Genomic DNA, 27,937 nt, shown 5'->3' with positions numbered 1-27,937 from the left:
GCTATTTCTCTTGTTCTAATGTTGAATTAACATTACAACAAGCTCCTCTCCACCTCTGAATGCTGAATTAACATTACAACAAGCTCCTCTCCACCTCTGTCAATGTCAGATTAGATGACTCAAATGATCTGAATTGGGACTTCCAAATACAAGAAGCTCTTCTCCACCTTCACTGGGTTCAAAGTGTTGTGCGGAAGCGCTAATTTGAACCCAATAAACTAATACGGAAAAATATGACAAAACAAACAAATTCAAAATGACACAAAGATTTATACTGGTTTGGCGTAAGCCTACATCCAGTTCGGGGACAGCGAGGAAGTTCCACTAATAAACAAAGGGAGATTACAAAGAGTGCTCTCAAACTCAAACCCAAAACACCCAAATACACTTACAAATAGAAGAGGGAAAGAACGAATTACAAACAAAATTGTCTCTCTGCAACTAAAACAATCTCTAATTGGTTTCACTCTTACAGAACCTTAAATGCAGCAGCTCCCAATTATTTCTCTTCAGTTTTCCTTTCCCCCCATCAGGAAGTACCAATCTTTTAGACCTAAATCCTCCGCGTCAGGGGTATCACTTCCACTTTGTTCAGCCCCGTTATAGCAACACCCCTCAGGGTTCATCTTAGAATGAGCAACTCTTGCCAGTGATTTGTCAAAAGCATGAAGTTCCGCTTCAGAATTTTCATGATAGATAGTCGGGCTGTGTCATGCTTCAATTATGCAACTCTTCACGATTGGCATAAAAGAGACGAACTCCACACCTTCTGATGTGATGCTGCTGAACTGGTGCCACAAAATCACGTGTTTGGACTCCATCTTTTAGTTCAACTCTAAATGTGGCCTCAGTGGGATAGCGCTCACTTAGCTGCACTCCATTTTCCCATGGAATATATACCATGAACATGTGATCTGACTCAAGTAACCTGCCACATGCGAAGCTCCAATCAATCAAATCAAATCTGAAACTGCACTCGCCATGCTCTCCTTTGAAGGTACAAAAACACGGAGCAGATAGATCAGATGTATAATGTGTATACTTGAACTTGGTAACAGCGCACACAGCGAATCCCAAAATCTTATGATCCGACACTGGTGGTAGATGGACAGTTACTGAAGATCCAACACACTGATGGCTGAACCAATCTGAAAGTTTACTTCCAGGAAGACACATAAACAAGGAAAGCGGTTGCAGATTACCCTACAGAACGAAAACAAAGGTAAACTGAACTTGCATTAGATATGTTTTGTCTTTTCACACCCCGGGGGGGGGGGGGGGGGGGGAGGGGGTGAGGGAGAGACAGAAAGAGAGAGAGAGAGAGAGACCTGATGAGCTTCCACAATATATTCAAATTGATTTTGCACCAGCTGGAAGCAGTTTGAAAATGTGAAGTAAAGATTCATGTAAGGAAGCTTTGGTCTTGAAACAGATTCCAAAGCTGTGCAATCATGGGCATCTATGAAACTTATACTTGATGAAAGCTCTGGTATTGATTTCAGTCTCTTGCAACCTTCCAATTTGAGATCTGTTAAACGATGAAGTCGATTCATTTCTGCAGGCAAACTCTCAAAATTGTTTCTGCACAGGTCTAATGTTTTCAATGATGACAAATGAGCAATACCAGATAATTGCAACAGATTGCAGTCACTTAAATCAAGATATACCAGACCACGGTGACTACAATCTTCCATTGATGTTGACCATGATGAAAAGGGTGCCGTCATTTCTTTACATCCATGACATGATAACTTTGTAAGCTTGTTCAAACGTAATAAAGAAAGTGGGAGTTGTTTTATACCACTTCCCTCTACTTCAAGGTTCCACAAGGACTCTAACTTTCCCAACTTCTCCGGCAAGTTTTGAAGCTTTGAGCATCCAGAGAGAGTGAGAACAGTAAGGGAAACCAAATTACAGAGATCCTCTGGAAGACTGCCAAGGCTTTTGCAGTTTCTCAGATTCAGTAACACAAGCCCATGAAGACATTCAATTGACGGTGGAATTCTTTTGATAGATGTTCCGTGCAAGTGAAGTTCTCTTAGTCGCATCTTTTCTACAATATTTGGAAACACCTCAAACTTTGCACAACCAGAAAGACCAACATACTGAAGGGACTTGAGATCACAAATGCTGCTTGGAAGACTCTTAAGTTTTTTGCAATCTCTTAGTTTCAATGATAAAAGCCTTGGAATGTTTCTAATTGATGAAGGCAGTTCTTTAATTGCAGTCCCATCTAAATCAAGCTCTGATATCTTCTCCATAACATCTGAAATCTCTGGAAACTTCTCAAGGTTTGAGCAACCAGACAGATTAAGGGTTTGAAGAAATCTCATATGAATGTTGCTCGGCAGGCTCTTGAGTTCTTGACACCCAAATAGGTCCAAAACAGTAAGGCCCGTGAGTTTATTAATTGACGAAGGCAATTCTTTAATTGCAGTCCCATCTAAATAAAGCTTTGATAGCTTCTCCATAACATCTGAAATATCTGGAAACTTCTCAAGGTCTGAGCAACCAGAAAGATTAAGGGTTTGAAGAGATCCCATATGAATGCTGCTCGGCAGGCTCTTGAGTACTCGACAGCCTCTTAGGTCCAAAATTGTAAGGCCCGTGAGTTTATTAATTGACGAAGACAGTTCTTTAATTGCGGTCCCATCTAAATGAAGCTTTGACAGCTTCTCCATAACTTCTGAAATCTCTGGAAACATCTCAAGGTTTAAGCAACCAGAAAGATTAAGGGTTTGAAGAGATCCCATGTGAATGCTGCTCGGCAAGCTCTTGAGTTCTCGACAGCCTCTTAGGTCCAAAATTGTAAGGCCCGTGAGTTTATTAATAGACGAAGACAGTTCTTTAATTGCAGTCCCATCTAAATGAAGCTTTGACAGCTTCTCCATAACTTCTGAAATATCTGGAAACACATCAAGGTTTGCGCAACCAGAAAGATTAAGGGTTTGAAGAGATCCCATATGAATGCTGCTTGGCAGGCTCTTGAGTTCTCGACAGCCTCTTAGGTCCAAAATTGTAAGGCCCGTGAGTTTATTAATTGACGAAGACAATTCTTTAATTGCAGTCCCATCTAAATGAAGCTTTGACAGCTTCTCCATAACTTCTGAAATCTCTGGAAACATCTCAAGGTTTGAGCAACCAGAAAGATTAAGGGTTTGAAGAGATCCCATATGAATGCTGCTCGGCAGGCTCTTGAGTTCTCGACAGCCTCTTAGATTAAGGGTTTGAAGAGATCCCATATGAATGCTGCTCGGCAGGCTTTTGAGTTCTTGACACCCACATAGGTCCAAAACAGTAAGGCCCGTGAGTTTATTAATTGACAAAGGCAGTTCTTTAATTGCAGTCTCATCTAAATGAAGCTCTGACAGACTCTCCATAACATCTGAAATATCTGGAAACTTCTCAAGGTTTGAGCAACCCGAAAGAATAAAGGTTTGAAGAGATCCCATATGAATGCTGCTCGGCAGGCTCTTGAGTTCTCGACAATCTCGTAGATTCAATACAGCAAGGCTTTTCAGAGCTGAAATAGATGGGTCAACCTCATATAACCCTGTACAACCTTCAAAATTTAGTTCCTCAAGACTTGTAGCCTTTGTGAAGTCGGGGGTTTTCTTAAGGTATTCACAATAACTTAAATTGATGAATTTCAACTTTTCCAGAGGCTGTTAAAAAGTCCAAGAAAACATGCACAACACATCTCAGAACCTAAACATTGAAAATAAATATATTTACGTAAATGAAAAATCATACCTCAGCTCCTTTCCAAAGTTGTTCGATGCAACTATTCATCATGTCAAGGTTTACAAGATTCTTGAACTGGAAGTTGGATGGCCAAGACTTGAGGGGGCAACCACGCCAGACGAGACACCTCAGCTGAGAAGATTGGAACTTTAAGTCCGCAATCCAGTGTTCTATGAAGCAATCACGGATCATGAGCAGTCTTAGTTTTGTCATACTAACAAAAGCTTCAGCATTTGAGCATCCCTCTTTAAAGATTGCTGAATCCAGGATTATGCCTTCAACTGCTTCTGTAGCCTGGATAAACCAACAATGTAAATCTAAGTGAAGGAAAACACCAAGAACCTTATTGAATATTATAAACAATGCATGTTTGCTATAAAATAGATTTCGGTCAAAAGCTGAAGCTTTCTACGAAACATTGCATATGAAAAAGATCTCACTGTATTTTGAGTCAGCACATGACGAACATCTTCATAACTCCACAACCTACTTCTTCTCCCAGGCTCTTTGATACATTCTTGGCGAACGATTTCCCGACCCATTTCCTCTAGTAAATCATGCATCTCCAGTGTCCCCCACATTGAGACAGATATTAGAGCTCGATCAATTAGAACTCTTATTCCAGTATGAGGATAGAAGCCACAACTGTCCAGACTTTTTTTTGCTGTGTCTATATCCATTCCTTTGAAGAAACATGCAATATCTAGAAAGATGTCCTTCTCTGAATCATCTAGTCCATTGAAGCTTGTTTTAAGCACATCATGAATTCCCCTTTGCGGGATCTTCCTTATTTTTTCTAACACATCTTCCCACTCGCGTACAGTTTTGTTATGAAGAAAAGCTCCCAAGACTTTGAGTGCTAAAGGCAGATGTTGAGCGTATTGTACGACATGCCTTGAGAGCTGATCATAAACTTTGGTGGGCTGGTTTGTTCTGAAGGCATACCGCTTGAAGAGTTGAAGAGCTTCTGGCTCACTTAAGTTCTTGGGCTTATAAACCGCAACAGCTCCACTTAGTAATTGCCTATCTCTAGTTGTTATAATGACCCGACTTCCACTGCCAAATGAATGCTGCTTTCCAAGTAAGCCTTCGATTTGGGATAATTCATCAACGTCATCAAGAACAATGAAAACCTTTTTCCTTTGTAGCCTTTCCATTATCACTCTGGAACCTTGATCCAACGTGCCTAAACTCTGCACCTTTTCCTTCAAGATTCTAGAAAGAAGCACTTCCTGCATATGTACTGCACCATTTTTCGAGAAGCCTTCCTTGACATTTTCGAGAAAGCAGCAAGCTTCAAATTGACAAGCGATTTCATCATAAACAGCGTGAGCGATGGTGGTTTTGCCTATACCTCCCATACCCCATATTCCAACAGTGAAAACATCATTCACCTCAGGACGTAATAGTGAATTCACTTCATCCATGTGGTAATCCATTCCAACCAAGCCATTATCTTTGCTTGACGAGACTTGGTTCAATCTCTTAAATATGTCATCCACAATTTCCTCAATAAGCTTGGCATCATCCCTGTGTAATATGAAAAACAGCACCGAATTAAACTAGATGCTTTAAAAATCCCAATTCAATAGTAATTAAGAATATAATTGAACAGTAATTACTCGTATTTTCGCGAATCCCATCCGGATAAATTGGTGGCTCTGGTTAGTGCGGACCTCCAGCTCTTCACCTCTTCCATTTCGGCGTTCGATTCGCGTTCGTGTTGAGCAAAAGCTTCTGCAAAACTTCTCTTGAGCTTGCGAACTTCAGATGGATCGACTTGGTAGAAGATCGGCACCACTATCTGATTCTTTGTATCCATGCACGCCAGGATTTTGACCAGTTCTTTCAAGCACCACGTCGAAGAAGCGTAGTTCTGGGAGAAAACCACGATCGAAAGCCTTGACTCTTCGATGGCTGAAAGGAGTTCCGAAAGGTCGTTGCCTTTTCTGAGCTTTTCCGCATCGATGAAGGTGTTGATTGCTTTCTGATTCAGAGCTCTGTAGAGATGGCCGGCGAAGATCTTGCGAGTGTCTTCGCCTCTGAAATTCAGGAATACGTCGTATTTCCATGAGGAAGAGGAAGAAGCAGCCATTGACATCTGACAGGGACAGTATCCACAGCAGATGGTCAGCTACCAGTGCGGCGATGGGGACGACGACTCCAACAGCTTCTCTGCTGCTGGGGTTTTGTTGTTCTTTGAGCTTTGTTTCTGTTTGGGCCTAGTCTCTGTTTTTAGGGCCTTGTTTTGCTCCCTTGTGTTTTTTTGTTTGTTTGTTTTAAAGAAATATTAATGGAATGTTCACTTGACCAAAACCAAGAAGAAGAAAAAAAGTAATGTTAAGAAAATTAAATTTTTTAAGTTAAATTTATAAATTATGTTATAGTTGTAGATGATTAGATTATTCATTAAATGTCGATTAATGTGATGTTTTTAATTAATAACATATCATTTAACTTGCAAATTTAGTTTAAAATTTTGATTTCCTTAACATTATTATAAAAAAATTCAACAAAAAAAAAAATTATTATAAAAAATATATATAATTTTATAAAATTTGAAAGTAAAAACTCTATAAAATGGTCGGGAAGTCAAATGAGTCAACGAAAATGAGTTTCTTTTTACTAGGTGGTTTCCTAGCACTATCCCAAAAAAATGTAATTCCATAAAATTTGAAAGAGAGAAATCTATGTAAAATGGTCGGAAAGTCAATGAGTCAACCACAATGAGTTTCTTTCTACTAAGTTTAGACATAAAAATAATAATAATTTATCTTCACTATTGCAACTTAATATTACGGTCTAGTAGTATTACTTTTTACTTCTAATTCCTCGTTAAAGATGAATTTGAATTATGTTATTGCTAGCTCATTGTGATGCTAACTTCACCATTCCTCTTAGTACAGATAATATCACTTGTTAAAAAAAAAAATTATTGTTGGGAAGCCAAAACTTTTCTTTAAAGTCACAAGGTTTCACAAGAAACAATTGGACTAAAAAAAACCCTGAATTAAAAAAAATCCAAAACTAACGTGAAAATTTGATTTCTCATCTCCAAGGGTATTTTTGTAAAAAAAACATTAAAACAAACCAGAAAAATTACCAAAAAAATAAGAAGAAAAAAGGGGGGGGCGGAATATGAAAAATAATAATAAACTTTGTTGGAACATTACTAATGCTAAAAAGGCATTATTTTTATTTTTATTATAACTAAACTACATATTAATAAAAATTTCTTTGTCTATTAAAAGATGATGAAAAGATTATTATTACAATAAAAAAGTTAAAGGCAATAACGTAATATTACAAACAAAATTATAATCCTTTCTCTCCTCACTCTCACGTTCTCTCTCACTCTCTTGCTGCTCTTCTTTAATTTTAAAACAAAAACAAAAAATTCACACATGGTTTGTGCGTAGCATATTCTAGTAAATTTTAAATAACAGTTTAGTAATTAAAAATTGAAAAGAAATAACCGCTTCTTACTGAGAAGTTAATGGCTTTTTTTGTTGAATTTATTCTAAATATAAAATTAAGCCAATTTAAAAAAAAAAGAATAAAGTATCCAAAAAAAAAATCAAATGCAAAAGAAAGAGGCTAGTAATAAAATAAGGGTAGTGCTATTCACACATATTTTTTACCTCTCACATATTCTTATTAATTTTTTCATTTGATCTTCTTCAACTTATTTGATTAGACTGCCGAAAATCGAGAGAAATGTGTGACAAGAAAAAATGAGTGTCTAAATAACATCATTTTAAAATAATTCTTCAACATATTGGGAAATTCAAATACGAATTGGACTAGCCTGGTTTTAAATTTTTAAAAGGCCCATCATAATGAGTCCAAATAGGCCCACGGCCCGCCAGCATTAATGTGTTTTTTTTTTTATCATCAAAAGAAAATCCCATTTTATGAGTTTAGTTTGTAAGGGTGAAGCCATCGTGATTAGAATTCAGTAGCATAAGCTGTTCATGACGGTATTGATCCAAATTGTACTCAAACAGTTCGGAGAAAAACTTGTGTATAACTGGAGACATATCCAAATTGAAATATTCACACAATTAGTGAGACATCTCGAATATCAAATGCACTTGATCCGTTGGACAAGTTGAAATTTCGGTAAGGGATAACCTACCATAAAATCTTCATATTTATGCGGTTACAAATATCGTGGATCTCGATTCCTACAACATGTCGTGTTTAAATTTGATTTGTTTCGTGCATGTCTGAAATTATCATCCTGCAAAAACTACCAGAACTCCTACTAAGTGCTTATGAGTCGTGGCTTATAAAAATAGTGCAGAAACATGTGAATCAATATGGAAATTGAGCAAATTAAGAAATTATTCTGATCTAGTTCTCAATCTTCTAATTAACAACATCAATGTGATTTGAACTTGCTTAATCTACGTTTTCACTGCACATCGTTGTTTCGCCCGTGTTCTAAGGTTGACAGTAGCTAGAAGATCACAGCAAGAAGCAGAGGAAGGATACTAACTATTACAGAAAATTTGTTTATTCAAAAAAGCATTAATAAAAACACACATTGAAATTAATCCGGTGCAGGATTTATAGTGGTGGCAGCCACACTACAACAATGGGGCTTCTCACCCTATGCACTCCATCCTTCCACACCAACCCTCCGAACTCCGGGACTGCCTGCCGGGATTTCGTAGTGAAGATGATTTTGTATGACAGCTTCTGATTGGCTTTGGTGAATTTCAGCGTCCGAGGCTCGACTTTCACATAAGCACCTTTGAACGGTGAAACAATGGCGTGGTAATTCGAAACCGCAGGGCCAACGTTAGTGACAGTTCTGTGAAGTGTCAAAACAGAAACATTTGTTCTCTCCGGGAACACAACCGAAAGTGCCGGATAGTTCAACTCCCCGGGACTGGCTAGATTGTTCTTGCAACTTCTGTTTGAGTACTTGGTAAAAACTTTGAGCTGGGTTGGTGTTAGCCTTTGTGTGCAGAGGAATTCAAGATAGTCCTGCGCCTCAATGTCGTAAATCAATCCCAGGTCAAGAGCCCTAACCGGGTTTATGTGCCCTGCACCGTGATCATACGGGGTTGAAATTGAAGCTGCTGAGGAGTCTTGTAGAGGCTTTCGCGTGTTGTCGTGGACATACGCGGTTGTCATCAAGGCGGACTTTATTGCAGCCGGACTCCAATCCGGGTGCCTTGCCTTGAGTAGAGCGGCAATGCCGCTCACATGGGGGCAGGACATTGAAGTCCCGGACAGTATATTGAACTTCACCCTTCTACGATCTGCTGGCAAGCTGGACGGGCCCAATCCGCCTGTCCAAGCGGCGATGATGTTCACTCCTGGTGCCACCATATCCGGCTTGAGAATATCAAGGCTTACCAGATTAGGCCCTCTGGATGAAAACGCTGCCACCACAGGCGACGGTCTAACCCCAACTCTAGTTCCAAGAAATGTTAGAGTTGCGGTGGCTCTCGGGCTTGTTGAAGCATAATGCTTGATTCCCTTTGCTTCGTTCTCTCCCACAGCAACCGCCGGAACAAGGTGGCAATCCGCCACAAGCTCCTCTCCGTTTGCAGCTGTGTTTGCCAAGATCATCCCAACTCCTCCGGCTTTTTTCACCACTTCTCCCTTCTGCACTCTAGGACTAATCCCACGGTCGCAAATCACAATCTTTCCGGCCACAACTTGGCGATCCAACGTCCCCTCCAAACTGAGCGAGCTCGGATTATGAATAGTTGAATTGCTTCCCAAATACACAACAGGGTATTGCTTGTTTGTTGACAGCTTCATCCTTCCCCTGTAGAGCGAAACCCCGGTAATAGTCCTGCCATTTCCGAGCTTCACGGTAGCTGGAAAATCCCTATCTCCAACCGTGGTTATCCAGGGCGACACATTGGTCAGACTAACACGAAGTTCCACTTCAGGGTTTTCATGATGATTTTTTAGGCTGCGCCATGCTTTGGTTTGCACCTCCGCACGGTTAGTATATAAAGAAACGAACTCCGCATCTTCTGATGTGATGCAGCTGTGTTTGCCCAAACCATATACCTAGTACGTCTTCTCCGTCTTTCACCACCAGTCCCTTCTATGCATTACGATTAACCACACGGTCACAGATCACAAAGTTTCCGCCAACAGAGCGTGGATCCAAAGTTTCTTCCGAGCTCAAGGAGCTGGGATTAGGGTTTGTTGACTTACTACGGATATACACAATAGTCAATAGACAACACAAGCATCCCCGCATCTCTATAAGTTGCAAGCTTCCAATTTGAGAGTTGTTAAACAACAAATCGATTCAGTGTTGCAGATAAGCTCTCAAAAAGATTTCTGCAAGCTTTAATATATATTTACAAGGAAGATAAATGGGGAATACCATCCGAAACCTCCAACAGTCACTTAAATGAAGAATTTCAGGCCAAAGTGACAAAAATCTTTCACATTAAAAGTAGGTACCTTTTATTCTCGGAATCAGAAGCGTTCCTACATATCTTTGAAGCTTACATGAGGTAAAGTAGAGAAGAGTAGATATTACAACCTTGTATTAAACCAATCTGGCAACGCATTAAATGATTAAGCCTATTGGAAGATGTTTCCAACTCCAACAAAGTATACGTGTCTACAATTGTTTTCCCTTTCATCAAGCAACCTGCACAAAGTATAAATCCACTGCTTCTGTAGCCTAGATAACCAAACAGTAGAAATTCAATGAGTGAAAATATCCAAATTTGATATTTATCATACTTCTGCTTTCTACTCAATACTACATGCTTAAAAGAAAGAGGTAATGAATTTATCTCACCGTATTTTGCGTTTATACACGATGAAAATCTTCATAAATCCATAACCTGCTTTGTCTTCCAAGATCTTTATTAGATTCTTGGTGGACTATTTCCCACCCCATATTTTGCAGTAAATCATGCTTCTTAAGCGTATCGTAATCTGATATAGTGATGAGAGTTCTATTAATTAGTACTCCTAATCCACTATGGGGATAAAAGCCACAACTATCAAGAATTTTAGTTACATAGTCTTTCTCCATCCCTTTAAAGAAACATGCAATATCTAGAAATATATCCTTCTCTGAGTCATCTAACCCATCAAAGCTCTTTCTAATAACATCCTGAATTCCCATGAGCTGGGTTTTCTTTGTTTTCTTCAACACATCTTCCCACTCCAATACACTTCTGTCATCAAGCAAAGCTCCCAAGACTTTAAGCGCTAAGGGCACACCATGAGCATGTTGTATGGCAAGCCTCGAGAGACGATCATAATCTCTTGTGGGTTGGTTGGTTTTAAAGGCATACTGGCTGAAGAGTTCAAGAGCTTCAGGCTCATTTAATTTCTTGGGCTTATATACAACATCGGCTCCACTTATCAATTGCATATCTCTTGTTGTTATAATGATTCTACTTCCACCACCAAATGAATGCTGCTTTCCAAGTAAGGCTTTGATTTGGGATAATTTGTCAACGTCATCAAGAACAATGAAATTTTTTTTTCCTTCGTAGCCTTTTCATTATCATTTTGGAACCTCGATCCAACATGCCTAAACTCCGCACCTTTTCCTTCAATATTCTAGAAAGAAGTGTTGTGCCTTGGCCGTTCGTCAGTGTGGAAGTGAGATTTAGATTGCCTCACCAAACTACAGACCCACAGTTGAACAGTTTAAATTACAAGAAATAAATACACTGAGAAATTTACGAGGTTCGGCAAAAATCTGCCTACGTCCTCCAAGAGATATTGCTCTTCACTATGAGAATAACTAATACAATATACACTTGAGTTAAATCAACATAACCCAAACTCCAATCCCTTGTACCCTCACAAAATTTTACTAAGAGCTTCACTCTCCCCAAGAGTTTCTCACTCTCGCTCTATATTTTCTCTCCTTTGTGTTCTCCTTCGGATGCTCTCTCTCACACCCTCTCCTCTTCGGCTCTTTGCAGCTAAATGGAGAAGAAAAATGAATCAACCTTTCCTTTTTCCACAGACATAATGATGATGCATCATGCTCCCTTTGCCTTTTACTCAAACCCCAAAGCCACTCACGCGTGGCATGCAAATGGGAAACCAAGAAAAAAGGCCAAAACAAAAGAATCCCAAGCAAACATCATCATTGTCTTCCACTATTAGCCGAAATGAGATATGGCCACATTTGGTCACTACTCCGAAAGCATAACACACAAAGTCACTTAATTGTTAATTGCTCAAAATATGAGCCAATCACAACAAGAAGCACTTCCTGCATATGTACTGCACCAGTATTTGAGAAGCCTTCCTTTAACATTTTCAAGAAAGCAGCAAGCTTCAAATTGACAAGCAATTTCATCACAAACAGTGCGAGCAATGGTGGTTTTGCCTATACCTCCCAAACCCCATATTCCAACAGCGAAAACATCATTCGCCCCAGGACGTAATAATAACTTCATTTCATCTATGTGGTAATCCATTCCAACCGAGCCATTGGCTTTGCTTGATGAGATGTGGATCAATTTGCTAAAGATATCCTCTACAATATCTTCAATAAGATTGGCATCATCCCTGTGAAGGTTTAGAACCAGCATCGCGAAAGAGTCAAAGCAAAGCTGAGTTTTATAACAAGCCCAAAATAGAAAACTAAAACTGAACAATTAGAAGGGCAATACTTGTTGTGACTAAAACCCCGGATTTGTACAGTAAAAATACGTTAATTTTCTTGATCATAAATATGCAAAAACTAATCAAATTGGTGAACGCTTAGCCATCTATATGTAAGGAAGTTAGTTGTGATCAAAACCGTGGATTTATACTGTCAAAATACATTAATATCAAGTGCATGCGGACAAATTAAACTCACTTACAATATTTTGAATCCCAACCGGATAAATCGGTGGCTCTAGCAAGAACAGACCGCTAGCTCTGCACCTCCTTCCTGTTAACGTTAGAATAACTTTCATGTTTAGCAAAAGCTTCTGCAAAACTTAATGCAGAACGAAAAAGAGATAGAGGAGGTGTCAAAAAATACACGAGGCTTGACAGAAAAATGATAGAAGAGCAATACTTAATTCTTGGTTACCATAAAATTATAATTCCAAATTGTCCCCTTTAGCATATTAAACTCCCTCCCTAATATACTAGTGTGTCAAAACATCTTCATCAATGCAAATACAACTCCCTAAGCCCCCGAAACATAATAAATGACAATTGTTCCACCTAGCCACTTAATTTTGCATCAAAATTACTGCAAAACATTACATCACAACCTAAGATACATGAATCTCAAATTAATAATTAACGGAATGGCTGAACACCAAAATACCAAAAGCCCCGTTGAATAAACTCCTTATGCACTGCATCAAAACTTCCCTCCAGTTTACGAATATCGGATGGATCCACTTCGTAGAAAACAGGCACCACTATCTGCTTTTGTGTGTCCATGCATTCCAGTATCTGGACGAGTTCTTTCAAGCAACACGTCGAAGAAGCGTAGTTTTCGGAAAAAACTACAATCGATAGCCTCGAGTCGGTAATAGCTGTAAGGAGCTCCGAAAGGTCGTTGCCTTTTCGAAGCTCTTCGCCATCAATGAAGGTGTTGATTGCTTTCTGATTCAGAGCTCTGTAGAGATGGCCGATGAAGATCTTGCGAGTGTCTTCCCCTCTAAAATTCAGGAATACATCATATATTTCCAACTACTGTAGGATGAAGACGAAGAACAAGAAGAAGCAGCCATTAACATCCGACGAAAGTGAAATACCTGGTCTTCAGAAATTGTTTGAATTGGAGGGATGCTGAGATTGCAGGTCAACGCCCACCCTCCCTCCATTGTCACTTCGCTGTTCGGTCAAAGCGATTCAGATTGGACTTGGTTGAATGGGCTAAAGTGCGCACTGGTTTCATTTGGAAACATGTAAGGCCCAAAGCCAATGGGCACTTACCATCGAATGGTAACTCTCCTCTTTCTTAGAGCTCATAATTTTAGACGCGAGATGATAAGTTAACATAAATCTTTCTGATGTAAAACAAATAGCTGAATGGATTGAGGAGGAGATGAACTGTCAGACAAAAGGACGCTCGGGAATTTGTCTATTTGGCGTCCAAGCTCCGAATTCGACCTTTGATATCTTTTAGGAAAGATGAAACACCCCAACCCTCTTTTATATTTTAAAATTGTTTTAAAGCCTTAATTGGTGAGCCCGTGGGGCCCACCTTGTTTATTTTTTTATGTTTTCTGATCTCTCTCTTCTTCTTCTTCGTTTCTCCCTCCCGTAGCTCTCTCCTTCTCAGCTCTCCCGTCTCTCTCTCCCTCAACCTCTCGCATCTCTCTCTTCCCCTGGACTCACTAGGACCGAGTCACCATCGAAGAGAGGCTCGCAACGAACCCCGGACCCTGCCCTGCGAGTTCGACGGCACGGAGTAAGCTCCGGCGAGCACCGCCCCTTTCGAGGTCATTTCCGGCCAAACCACAGCGAGTTGGCCGGCGTGTAAGGTATCAATCTCTTCGTCTCGTCGAGTACTACAACTTTCCTTTTTGTTTCACTTAATTTCGTTGAGTATTGAAGAAGTTATACTCATTTGAATCTTACCCAGTTTCTGGCGAGTCCGACGGATTTCGAGGCATGTTCCGGCCAAACCACGGCGAGTTAGACGTTGTGTGAGGTACCATTCTCTTCGTCTCTTCAAGGGCTACAACTTTCATTTTTGTCTTGCTTGATTTCGTTGAGTATTGACAAAGTTATGGCCATTTAAAGTTGGGTGGTTTTCCGGCCGAAATTCCGGCCTTCTCCTTCGACAAACCCAGGCCATCCGGCCTTTCCCTCTCCCTCGGGCCTTAGGCCCGTGTTGCCTTAGCCCAGTACCCTAACCCATTCAGTTTTTATTTTTAGTTATATGTTTTTAAAACCCAAAGGGCTCGGGCCCTAGTTTTGGTTGGCCTTGGGCCGGTTTTCAACCAAGGGCTTAAAGCCCTGATTTCTGTTAGGAGGCCTTAGGGCCTTGTGTAGTGTGTGTGTGTGTGTTTATAGTATATGTATGTGTTTGGGCTTAAACCCAAACCCCTTTCCTAACCCTAAACCATTTTAACCCAAAACCTTAGAAATCCAAACCACCCATTTTCACCCTAAACCCTTTTAACCTTAGAACCCTAAAATCAAAACCCAATAAATCCTAATCCTATTTAACCTAAACCCTAATCCGGATTTCAAGCCTAAAACCCGTTAGACCTAATTTGACCGTTGACCTCCGGTCAACATTGACTTTAGAGTTGACTTTTCGGGTTTTTGTCCGGGACCCTTCTTAGGGTAATTCGACGTTCTGAATCCGTTTCCAACGTCCGTTTTCCCAAATCCAATTGCTATTATATAGTTTTATTAATTGGACCCTTTATGTGCTTAGGGGCAATATTGGTGACGTTAGTTTGCGTGGCTCTTCGGCGGCTAAGTACTGTGAGTGGACCCCTTCAAAAGCATGTTTTAATAGTAGAAATGCATACATGAAATGCATGATTTAATGATTACGTTTTATGAAACGTTTTGAGATAACATGCTTACTGAGGCTACCTTGAATTATTACTATTTTTCCTATAACCCGTGTTCTTATAGAATATCTGATGGATGACGATATGATATTTAGAACATGTTTCGAACACCTCTTTATAGTATAGATGATGGATGACTTTATACTATGAAGTTGTTTTTCAATATATGTATGTTCAATGGTTTTGTACTTACCTAGTGGTCCTTTCCGCTACGGGACGTAGGGATAGATTCCGGTCCGTCCCGGGCGACGGTTTGGTGTTGGCATAGGGCCTGGAGTGTGTTTCCTCTGGCTATTTAGCACAGGGACGGGGAGCCGGCATGGGGCCTGAAGTGTATTTTCCTCTGACTATCTGCTCAGAGACGGGGAGCCGGCATGGGGTCTGCAGGTTATCGGACAATTCACTAGTGATTATTATATATGAGTTATGATTTGAGATACTGCACATCATGCTAGGTTTCGGAAAACCTATGTTCATCATTATATATTTGTTTTCATAAACCTGGGGGTTAGTATATTGATAACTGTTTTATTATATATATATATCAACTTGGTCCACTCATGTTTGTTTTGCGCCCCCTTCAGGATTTAGGATCGAGGCGTACAATCCCGACAATCAAGGCACTTCCGCATCGGCATCTTCGAGTCCTCTTGGTGTGGGACTCATTCTTTTATTTATTCCATTTTATATCATTCTTTTAGTGTTCTAGTTAGTTGTATGCTCTGAACACGTTCCTTAAATGCATATTCCTTATTCTTTTACATTTATAAGTTTTATCTATCCTTTATTTTCAGCAATTGCACTCAATAAATGGCTTTCGTCACCCTCGGGTGTCGGCCAGCACGTGACCATCCTGATATCCCGAGGATATCGGGATCGGGGCGTGTCAAAAGAGAACGATGTCACGAGTCAAATTCACGGAATTTGGCAATTCGGAATCGTTTCAGCCTTCAAAATGCAATTTTAAGTTTATAATAAAAATTCAGACATTTCGTTTGTCGTTCAAATTTATGTCATTAGTCCTCTGAGTTGTCCCAACAGATGTACTATATTTATTTAAGCCATTTGGCTGTTCATTTGTAAGCATCAAGTTAATCAATTAAACAAAACAACCTTTGGGTTTTCAACCAAAATCTGGTGGACTCCAAAAATTGTATTCTTCGAGGGCTTACGTTTGTATCTCTCTTGCTTCGTCCTGCGTCACTTCCATAGGTTATTCCAACTCTACAAAGCTTCTTGCCTGATCTCTTATATTCTAAAATCAATTGAGAATTGAGAAATTATGAATATTTCTACATTTCAACGCACTTTCTTGTTTTGATTTTGTTCTGAGGTCGAGGGAGGAGGCTAACTATTGAGGTGTGCACCGTGATCATACAGGGTTGAAACCACAGCTGTTGAGGCGTCTTGCAGAGGCTTACGCGTGTTGCCATGAAAGGCAAACTTTATTGTAGGTGGACTCCAACTGAGTCCCAAGAAATGCTAGAGTTGCAGAGGTTCTTGGACTCGTTAAGCATAATGCTAGAGTAACAGTTCTGCGAAGTGTCAAAAGCAGGAACAAGTTGGCAATCTGCCACAACTTCCCTTTCCATTTGCCAGCTGTTTGCCAAGATCATGCCTATTCCCACCTGTCCCTTCTGCACTCCCGAACTAATCCCACGGTAACAAATCACAATCTCCCTGGCAACAACACAGCAATTCAAAGTTGCTTCCAAAACAAGGAAATGGGATCAGGGCTTGGTGAATTGCTACCAGTATACACGTACAGGTATATTTTGCTTATTTGTTGACGGCATCATTCTTCCTCTGTAGAGTGAAACCTGCCACTGACTGAAAATTCGAAATACTACTTTTTTCAATCGAGTAGACATAAAGAAAAACAAAAAATGCAATATAAAGAAACAGAACACACCTGAAATATTGATTGGCAACTCTTACCTGTGATTTTGCCAAGAACACGAAGTTCCGCTTCAGAGCTTTCATGATGATGTTTGGGGCTGCAACATGCTTTGGTTTTGCACCTCACGATTGGCCTATATAGAAATGAAACTCCGCATTCTTAAGCGATGCAGCTGTGTTTGGCAAAATCATACCTACTCGTCCTCCTCTTCCTCCTCCATCTTTCACCGCCAGTCCCTTCTGCACGTTAGGCTTATTCAACTGTCACAGATCACAATATTCCCAGAAACAAAGCGTGGATCCAAAGTTTCCTCCGAGTTCAAGGAGCTGGGATCAGTGCCTGTTGACTTGCTACCGATAAACACAATAGTCTATAGAGAACACATTGCCTCCATCAGCCAAAGCTTATGAACCACTGACAGATATCAGAGCTGAAGCATCCACCAACCCGGCAAATTTTAAAAAATTTGAAAAATAGATTGATACAGGAATTAGAAGTTGTCCTTCTGTTTTAAAACATAAGTGTTGGATAACATGATATTTAAATAAAATGTATTGAAATCTCTCTACATTGTACCTTCTATCAAAAGCATCGCTGCATTTCTCTATATCCACCAGTTGAGGATCTTTGAAGTTTATACTTGATGAAAGCTCTGGCATAGAAGTGGCGCGCACCAAGAAAAGTATTTTCATTTCACAACGAAAATATTTATTAGATATCCTTGATGATGTTGGATTTTTAGGATCTCGGCCGGCAAAATTTCCAATAGAGCAAAATCTCAAATGACCTCTTGACGAGGGAGAGGTTCTTAAGGATCCTGCAAAATATCGAAGAGTGATTGGTCGTCTCATTTATCTTACCATTTATTGAATTTTTGATGTATATTTCATATATAAAACAGTTACAAGATCAAACATATATAGAAGAAGAAACGGGAAAGAAAGAATGGAGGACAAAAGGTAGAGGACAATGGCAGCTAAGCAAGCATAATGATGACCTCCACTCTCTCTAACTTAAGCCACTAACAAGCTTTACAATGATGAGGGAATATTATCACTTAAGTAGGCCTAAAGTAAACATTAAACATCATGACTAAAACAAACAGCTAACACTAGCACCAAGACTAGCCGAAAGCTGCCTAAGCTGAGCTGTTATCCATCAAAACTAGACAAAAGCTTGCATTATTCTTCCAACACTCCCCTCAAGCTGGATCTAGGGGATTCCTTGAGCCAAGCTTGGACAGAATGCACAGATACGAAATCGTAGGAAGAGATTTGGTAAAAATGTCAGCCAACTGATCATGACTGCGAGTATAGTAGGTGGTTATGATTTTGGATTGAACTTGTGCTCGAACATAATGACAATCCACTTCAATATGCTTCGTTCTCTTGTGGAAGACTGGATTGGAAGCAATGTGCATGGCAGCTTGATTGTCACAAAACATAGACATATGTTCATTGCTGGGAAAGCCTAGATCCAACAGAAGGCTTTTCAGCCAAATAAGTTCACACGCAGTGGAGGTCATAGCTCGATACTCGGCCTCTGCATTGGATCGAGCTACGACAGTTTGCTTCTTGCTGCGCCATGTTACCAAATTGCCACCTACAAAGGTGCAAAAACCTGTTGTTGACTTGCGATCAAGAGAATTCCCAGCCCAATCAGCATCTGTATATCCCATGATGGCAGTGCTATCATTTTTTGTCATAAGGAGTCCTCGACCAATAGACCCTTTTAGATAACGAAGAATTCTCTTCACAATCTGCATATGAGTTAATGTAGGAGCATGCATAAATTGACTCACAATACTCACGGCATAAGAGATATCAGGACGCGTGATTGTGAGGTAAATAAGCTTTCCTACAAGTCTTTGATACTTAGTAATATCAGAGAGAGCTTCACTGTGAGTACTAAGTTGTAGCTTGCTATCCAAAGGAGTACGTGCATGTTTACTATCTATTAAGCCAGAATCCTTCAAAAGATCAAGAATGTATTTCCTTTGATTGAGAAAAAGGCCTTCCTGTGAATTTGCAAGCTCAATACCTAGGAAATATTTGAGACGTCCCAAATCTTTGATTGCAAATTTGTTTTGAAGAGCGAGCTTGAGAGAGTGAATTTCTTCAGCATTGTCACCTGTCACTATAAGATCATCAACATAGATTAAAACAATTACTTTTCCAACTAAGCCATCACGAACAAATAGTTAGGAATCAACACTACTTCTTTGAAAGCCAAACTCTTCAAGAATGGAGCTCAGTTTTGCATACCATGCACGTGGAGACTGTTTCAATCCATAAATGGATTTGTGCAATTTACAAACCATGTCGGGGTCATCTGATTGAGGATGTCGGGGTCATCTGATTGAAGCCTAAGTTCTTGAAGGAGACAAAAGGTCCAGAGATAAAGGGTACACAAAAATATCTGAACAACAATAGCTACAAGGCCAACCATGCAGCTACTTTGTCGACAGAAGGAATGGTGAAATTCACTACCAATCCTGCTGCATGAATCAATGATTTTGCAGCATATCTCCACAGCAAACAGGTGCTTAACAATAGAGATGAAGCTCCCGTAGCTAAAGAGAAGAATCACACAGCTTTACTTGGAAAATTTGTTGGTTTTCTGGCTAAACATGACCATGTTTCACAGAAAGATATCCCAGGTATTTTCAGTGCCTTCTCTACTGCCCTAAATGCTAGTAATGAACATGATTATTGGATCATTGACTCAGGAGCCACGGATCACATGACAAATAAAATTAATAACGTACATGATTTTACAAAAATGAAATTTTTTTCTCAAGTGTCAGTAGCTAATGGGAAGGGTGCCACAGTTGTCGGAAAAGGAAAAATCAACTTATTGTCAACACACATAGAGTCAGCAGCCCTTTACATACCTTCTTTTCCTTTTCAACTTCTATCAGTGGGAGCTATCACTAATTCTCTAAACTGTCTAGTCATTTTCTCCCCTCACAATGTCATTTTTTAGGATATCATCACCAAGAGAACGATTGGTGAAGGTTTATTGTTGAATGGGCTTTACTACTTGGCTAAAGACACTAAGAATCCCAAGTTTTTTCAAGTCAGTTCAAGTGTTTTTCAAGACCAATAACTTTGGCATCAACGTTTGGCACATCCTTCTGATAAAGTAATGTCTTTTTTGTTTCCAAAAATATGTAAGGACAAGTTAAAGTGTGATGTTTGTCACTTGTCTAAGTTTTCTAGGTTGCCTTTTGATTCTTCCACTTTTAGAGCTAGTCATCCTTTCGAAATCATTCATTCAGACATTTGGGGTCCAATACTAGAGTCCTTTGATGGATATAAATACTTTGTAACCTTTGTTGATGATTTTACAAGGATGACTTGGTTGTATCTTTTGAAATTTAAGAGTGAACTTTCAAATGTTTTTCAAGATTTTCACAAACTAGTTGGTACTCAATTTGCATAAAAAATTCATATATTAAGATCCGACAATGGCACTGAATATATATCCCATAACATGTCTCAATATCTTAGTATTCATGGCATACTGCACCAAACAACATGTGTTGGCACACCCCAACAAAATGGGATTGCTGAGAGAAAGAATAGAGACCTTCATGAGAAGACAAGATCAATCATGTTTCATATGAATGTGCCAAAGAAATTTTGGTCACAAGGAATACTTACAGCTGCCTACCTAATCAATAGATTGCCTATTAAAGTACTCAGTTTCAAGTCTCCATATGAAGTGTTGAAGGACAAACAGAATGATCTCTCACACTTGAGAGTTTTTGGGTCCACTTGCTTTGTTCACAACCAATATCTCAACCGTGATAAACGGGATCCTCGAGCAACGAAATGTGTTTTCTTTGGTTACTCATCTACCCAAAAGGGCTACAAGTGTTACAACCCAATCACAAAGAAAATAATGGTTTCAAGGGATGTGAGATTTGATGGAAACATACCCTACTTCTCCAAGAAACTAAGTGATGCAGATCAGGGGGAGTTTTTGAGTGACATGTTTCCATTACCTAGTGTTCCTCTCTATCAAGAAAGTCCCATTTCACGTAACTCACCAACTCTATTGCATGAGCTACCTTCATCTCAAACCACAGATATTGAACCTCACGTTCCAATTCGTCGAAACCCTTCTAGGGTTCGACAACCTCCACTTCGACTACATGATTATGTCACCTACACTTCTAGGTATCCTCTTACAAACTTTGTTTCCTATAAGCAGTTTTCCCCATCTCATACTTCTTTTCTTAGTACCTTGGACAATATTCATGAACCACAAACATTTCAAGAAGTAAATGAACTTGAAATTTGGCAAAAAGCGATGAGGGATGAACTGCAAGCTCTTCATGACAACCGAACCTGGAGTGTAGTTAAACTTCCCGAAGGGAAGAAATCAGTTGGCGGCTGTTGGATGTACAAGACTAAGTTCAACTCAGATGGGATGATTGAAAGGCACAAAGCTCGTTTGGTGGCTCGTGGATTTACTCAGACTTATGGCTTGGATTACAAGGAAACATGTGCTCCCGTTGCCAAAATGAACACTGTAAGGGTTCTATTATCAGTTTCCGTAAATAAGTCTTGTCATCTTTATCAAATGGATGTGAAGAATGCTTTTTTGCAAGGGGAATTAGAGGAGGAAGTGTACATGAAACTACCACCCAGACATCCTCAATCAGATGACCTCGACATGGTTTGTAAACTGCACAAATCCATTTATGGATTGAAACAGTCTCCACGTGCATGGTATTGTTTAGCCAGAAAACCAGCAAATTTTCCAAGTAAAGCTGTGTGATTCTTCTCTTCAGCTACGAAAGCTTCATCTCTATTGTTAAGCACCTGTTTGCTGTGGAGATATGCTGCAAAATCATTGATTAATGCAGCAGGATTGGTAGTGAAATTCACCATTCCTTCTGTCGACAAGGTAGCTACATGGTTGGCCTTGTAACTATTGTTGTTCAAATATTTTTGTGTACCCTTTATCTCTGGACCTTTTGTCTCATTCAAGAACTCAGGCTTCAATTCCGGATGAAGTATCCAACATCTGTCTTTTATATGGCCAAGAGAATCACAGTAGCTGCACTTTAAATCTGGTCTTGTTCCCTTGTAAACTTTGCTTTCAGGACGTTTGTTGCTAGAGACATAAGCCCTAGTCTCAGAAACGCTGTCTTTAGTCTCTTCATTCATGACTTTCCTCCTTACTTCTTCCATTTGGATTATGGCACACACACCAATGAAGGAAGGGAGTTCAGCATTCATTAAGATGTGACTTCTGAGGTCTTCGAACTCTGGACCTAAGCTTGCCAAAAGTTGAAATATCTTGTCTTCTTCTGCTCTCTTGATCAACACAGTGGCATTAGTTGTATGAGAATGATAAACATCGAGCTCATTCCACATGTTTGTAAGACTGCCAAGGTGTTGAACAAATGCTTTACTTCCTTGTTGTAGACTTGCCAGATTCTTCTTAAGCTGGAAGACACGAGCATCATTATTTTGATTTCCATACATCTCTTTTACTTGCTTCCAAAGATGCATGGATGACTCAGAATAACTGAAAATTCCAGCAATCCTTCGCTCCATTGAATTGAGCAACAAGACATGACCAACTGATCTTTGCACAGCCACGACTCGTATGTAGAAAAAGTGACTACTAGAGCTTCAATAGCACCATTTACATAGCCAAGCTTTGATCTTCCTTCAAGTGCAAGAGATACTGCACAACTCCAGGGAAGGTAGTTGAATTCATTCAACAAAACAGAATTGAGACGTTGATTAGGATTGACCTCAACGTTAGAAAATGCTAGAGCATCCATCGAGCTTTCAGTTTCAGAGAGTTCTTCAGCCATCTTGGCTTAGAGCAAAAGAAACTTAGCAGAAACGATTACTAGAGTCAGGAATTTAGAGTTCCTGCTCTGATACCATATTGAATTTTTTATGTATATTTCATATATAAAACAGTTACAAGATCAAACATATATAGAAGAAGAAACGGGAAAGAAAGAATGGAGGACAAAAGGTAGAGGACAATGGCAGCTAAGCAAGCATAATGATGACCTCCACTCTCTCTAACTTAAGCCACTAACAAGCTTTACAATGATGAGGGAATATTATCACTTAAGTAGGCCTAAAGTAAACATTAAACATCATGACTAAAACAAACAACTAACACTAGCACTAAGACTAGCAGAAAGCTGCCTAAGCTGAGCTGTTATCCATCAAAACTAGACAAAAGTTTGCATTATTCTTCCAACACCATTACATGGCTGGATAGTACATACGCGGTTCACTTATTGAGTAGGTTTATGCAAACTCCTCGGATGCCACATTATGATGCTGCTTTGCGTATTTTGAAATACCTCAAGGGCACCCCCGGCCAAGGCATAATGTTTCCTTCTCAAAATTATTTAAAGTTGAAGGTGTATTGTGATTTAGATTGGGCATGTTGTCCTACTACCCGACGATCCACCACAAGTTATTGTGTGTTTATTGGAAACTATCTCATCACATGAAAGAGCAAACGCCAAAAAATTGTATCTTTTGTTAAAAGTACAACACCAGCCCAATAACTAAGGTCCAGCCCATTTGGAATCATAAATGCAAAGATGCTAGAAAACTCTAGCAAAATGCAACAATTGGTATTTGGATGGAAAAGCCTAAGTCCACCGCCCTTAGACTAAGAAAATCTAGAAAAATGGTTTGTAGAAAAGCCTAGAACCATCACAAAACATGTGGTTAAAATGGAAGAATCCAATTTCACCGACTAGGTAAGTCGGTTAGCAAGCCTATAAATATAAGATAGGTGTATTTGAACCAATCAATCCAGTAAGAATCAAGCAAGCAACCAACCAAGTGAGAGTGAGAAGTAAAAGTAGTCTTGTAGGAGTGTGAGTGGTCTAGAGTTTGTCTCTAAAAAGAGTGAGTGTCATAGCTTCTAAAAGAGTGTCCTTGAGTAGGGGTGTGATATCCACACACTTTATTTTACTTCTCACACACTTTTTTAATTTTCGGCCGTCAGATCGGATGATTTGAAGAAGATCAACGGACATAAATTATCAAGGGGTGTGTGAGAAGTAAAATAGGGTGTGTGGATATCAAGTAATTTATTTACTTGTGTTGTCTTTCCAACACTTGTGTTAGAGTTGTGTACTCTAAGTTTTTTTCTCAACATTTTTGTCGTCAGCCGAAGCAGAGTACCAACCTATGGCAGCAATGTGTTGTGAACTAGCATGGCTGCAAAACTTGTTTCCTGATTTGAGGATTAAAAATCAAGGCCCAGCCACCCTATTTTGTGATCACCAAGCAGCCCTCCATATTGCCGCCAATTCCGTGTTTCATGAACGAACAAGACATATAAAGATTGATTGTCATTTTGTCCGAGATAAGATTATGGAAGGAAAGATCGTCACCGGATTTGTTCCATCCACATCATAGTTGGCAAACATCTTTACCAAGGCCTTAGGCAAGGAACGCTTTTGTTCTTTGTTGGGCAAGTTGGATGTTCATGATATTCACTCTCCAACTTGAGGAGGAGTGTTGAGAAAGTTAACAATCATACAAGATATTTGCCTAGATTAACATACAATCAACGTTGATTTGAGCAAATATGTTGGAATGATTACCTTTTTACTTAGTGTTGATTGTAGCAATTAGCTAGATATTTACTTGGGAACTTTAACGAAAAGCTCCCAGTATTGTTCACTTTAACGAAAAACCATATTTTTACACTAAAAAGTCAATCCTGGTACTATTCAATTTACCCTTTATTTTATCTTTATCGTTAAAACTCAAAGTTTTCAAGCCCTTTTCACTAGTTTTCCTTATTTACTTTCCTATTTTGTATCAATTGTATAAATCATAGGAGTCAATTATAGGGTTCCTTCTTATAAATACTTGTATATTGTAACATTGGAAATGATCAATTAAAGAAATAATCAACATATTAAATTTAATTCGGTCAAGCTCTGTTAACATGTCCTCTACCAATAACTGGAGAAATTGGCTAGACAGAAGTGTGAGTGTGACATATGAAATCTATGTTGTGCTAGGATAGCACCAAACCCGTTGGAACCAACTCAAGCTAACCCACAGGAAATTTATCAAATGAAAGGCAAGAACAAAATATTAAAGACACCAAGATTTTAACGAGATTCCTCAACAGTCAGTGTAACTGGAGTACGTCATCGAAGCAGTAAGAGCTCACCCAATAATCCACTATCAACCAAATGGGAGTTTACAAAGTGTTGGCAATCTCACAACCCAAATAACCCAATACACCCAATAACTCTCACTCACCAAAGAAACAAATAGAGAGGGAAATATAGTGAATAATTTCCTCTCTATACAAAGCTCAAAGCTAATACACAAATACAATTTTGATTGAGTGAGTACCAACAAAGAAAGAAATCACCTTTCTTTCTTCTCTTTCTGCTCTCAGTTTTCTGCTCTCTGCATCTCTCTTTGCTCTCTCAAAGATGGGCTACTAAAACTGAAAATTAGTGCACTCATCCTCTTCTCTTTTCTTCTCCGAAACCAAACATATTATGGCTTTGAAAAAGCCACAAAACAAGCCATAAAACAAGCCATAAAACAAGGAAACATAATCATGTTGTCCTTTGCTTTTTTTTTCTTTATAATTTTTTATAGCCAAAAGTTGGCCACTTGGCCACATACTCCAACAACCGTCTAACTGGCTAAGAAATATAATCACAGTTAATAAAGCGACCTTAATCCCTGATCTATGTTTCCAAACTTTAACAAAAGGCATATTTTTTATCATAAATAAATCACTTTATTTTATGGTTACATAAAGAAGCAAGCATACAAAAATACATGGCTGATGAATTATACTTACAGACCCAATTTTGATGAATCGTTGAAAGAGGTTCCTGCAAGGGTATTTTGGTAAGTTCACTCGTATTTTTGCGAATCCCAGCGAATAAATTGGCGGCTCTGGTTAGCGGATAAAGTACTCGGATTTGAATTTGAAGCAAAAACGGGGATATTATGGAATTCAAAATGTAAGGGTATTTTGGTAAGTTCACAAATGGAAATATTTCTCCACTTTGGACACCACATGACTGACACGTGGCACCCCATTTCTGGTGCCCTTTTCTTTTCCTCTCCGTGATCTCTCCCTCGAGAACTTTCTCGTGTCTTCTCTCTCATCTCTGTCAACTCTCTCTCTCTGCCAGTTCAACAAAAAGCGCCACCACTCACTGCCTTCTCTAGCGAGTTTCGCCATAACACCATCGTAATTAGGAAGCAACCTGGGAAAAATTTCCCAGATTTCCAGAAAATAAGACCCGTGACCATTTGACCATTTTCAAACCAAATTTTCGGCCAACTCCGATCTCTGTTGGGCCTCCTAAGGGTATGACTCTCTTCTCTAGATTTCTAACTTCATTATGGATTTTTAATCATCAAGTTTGGTTAAGAATTGAATTAGAAACTAGCTATGAAAGTTGGGAAGAAGTTTCCAAAATTTTGGAAAGTTTGGTTGTGACCATCAGGCCACTTTTAGGTTGTTTCCCCGTTCAACTCCGGCCACGATTGGACCCCGAAATAGTATAAACATTTTTCCCACATTCCTAGTTTCTAGTTGGCTTGTGAATCATTGAATTTGGTTAAGTATGGAGTTAGAAATTAGCCTTGGAAGTTAGGATGAAAACCAGCAAAATTATGACCTTCGCGAGGAAGGCGAGTACTGGTGTACCGCGGCGCGTGAGTCGTGTGGGATGCCGGCGCCTTTAATTTTAAAAATAATAATAATAATCCTCCCTTCCCACTCTCACATTCTCTCTCACTCTTTTGCTCTCTTCTGCTCTCCTTAAAAAAAAAAACATTAAATTCACACACACTTTGTGCATGGCTATATTCTAGTAAATTTTAAATAAAAGTTTAGTAATTAAAAAATTGCTAAGAAATAACCGCTTCTTACTGAGAAGTTAATGGCTTTTTATGTTGAATTTATTCTAAATATAAAATTAAGCCAATTTTTTTTTTAAAAAGAATAAAGTATCCAAAAAAAATCAAATGCAAAAGAAAAAGGCTAGTAATAAAATAAGGGTAGATATATTCACACATATTTTTTCCCTCTCACATATTCTTATTAATTTTGTCATTTGATATTCTTCAAATTATTCGATTCAACTGTCAAAAATCGAAAAAAAATGTGTGAAAAGAAAAATGATTGTCTGGATAACACCATCCTAAAATAATTCTTCAACGTATTGGAAAATTCAAATACCAATTGGACTGACCTGGTTTTAAATTTTTAAAAGGCCCATCAGAATGAGTCCAAATAGGCCCACGGCCCGCCAGCATTATTATTATTTATTTATTTTTATTTTTCGTCAAAAGAAAATCCCATTTCATGAGTTTAGTTTGTAAGGGTGAAGCCATCGTGATTAGAATTCAGCAGCATAAGCTGTTCATGACGGTATTGATCCAAATTACTCGTATTTTCGCGAATCCCAGCGGATAAATTGGCGGCTCTGGTTAGCGCGGACCTCCAGCTCTCCACCTCTTTCATTTCGGCATTCGATTCGCGTTCGTTTTGAGGAAAAGCTCTGCAAAACTTATCTTGAGCTTACGAACTTCAGATGGATCAATTTGGTAGAAAATCGGCACCACTATCTGCTTCTTTGCGTCCATGCACGCCAGGATTTTGACCAGTTCTTTCAAGCACCACGTCGAATAAGCGTAGTTCTGGGAGAAAACCACGATCGAAAGCCTCGACGACTCGCTTATGATTGAGCTGCTAACCCAACTGAACTACAAATTGGATCACCGGAAAA

At 39.2% G+C, this 27,937-nt stretch overlaps 2 protein-coding genes, 1 long non-coding RNA gene and 1 pseudogene across 6 annotated transcripts; 1 reads left to right on the top strand and 3 right to left on the bottom strand.

Annotated features, from left to right (window-relative positions):
• Nucleotides 1–250: 250 nt before the first annotated feature.
• On the bottom strand, nucleotides 251–27,612 carry LOC126627756 (disease resistance protein RPV1-like). 2 transcript variants are annotated; one of them, XM_050297308.1, is made up of 5 exons: nucleotides 27,597–27,612; nucleotides 4,185–5,274; nucleotides 3,754–4,038; nucleotides 1,329–3,665; nucleotides 251–1,203 (listed from the first exon to the last, which is right to left on the bottom strand). In XM_050297308.1, the coding sequence occupies exons 2-5, from the start codon at nucleotides 5,181–5,183 to the stop codon at nucleotides 718–720; spliced, it is 4,107 nt and encodes a 1,368-aa protein (XP_050153265.1). In that variant the 5' UTR covers nucleotides 5,184–5,274; nucleotides 27,597–27,612; the 3' UTR covers nucleotides 251–717. The 2 variants fall into 2 exon arrangements, with proteins under 2 accessions (XP_050153265.1, XP_050153258.1); XM_050297301.1 differs by lacking the exon at nucleotides 27,597–27,612 and adding an exon at nucleotides 5,367–5,979.
• LOC126615109 (subtilisin-like protease SBT1.3) lies at nucleotides 8,248–9,979 on the bottom strand. The gene is made up of 2 exons (XM_050282854.1): nucleotides 9,832–9,979; nucleotides 8,248–9,692 (listed from the first exon to the last, which is right to left on the bottom strand). The coding sequence occupies exons 1-2, from the start codon at nucleotides 9,977–9,979 to the stop codon at nucleotides 8,317–8,319; spliced, it is 1,524 nt and encodes a 507-aa protein (XP_050138811.1). The 3' UTR covers nucleotides 8,248–8,316.
• LOC126615101 (TMV resistance protein N-like) lies at nucleotides 10,373–13,622 on the bottom strand (annotated as a pseudogene).
• Nucleotides 13,855–16,071, top strand: LOC126627838 (uncharacterized). Of its 3 annotated transcripts, none has more exons than XR_007625143.1 (3): nucleotides 13,855–14,201; nucleotides 14,303–14,371; nucleotides 15,107–16,071. It is a non-coding gene; the product is annotated as an uncharacterized LOC126627838 (long non-coding RNA). The 3 variants fall into 3 exon arrangements; XR_007625141.1 differs by having other exon boundaries at nucleotides 13,855–14,371; nucleotides 15,107–15,156; nucleotides 15,833–16,071; XR_007625142.1 differs by having other exon boundaries at nucleotides 13,855–14,371.
• Nucleotides 27,613–27,937: the final 325 nt, after the last annotated feature.

This window comes from Malus sylvestris, chromosome 1, assembly GCF_916048215.2.
Source record: "Malus sylvestris chromosome 1, drMalSylv7.2, whole genome shotgun sequence".
Classification (NCBI taxonomy): Eukaryota; Viridiplantae; Streptophyta; class Magnoliopsida; order Rosales; family Rosaceae; genus Malus; species Malus sylvestris.
Note: the sequence above shows the minus strand (reverse complement) of the source record. Positions and strands in the feature narration are given on the sequence as shown.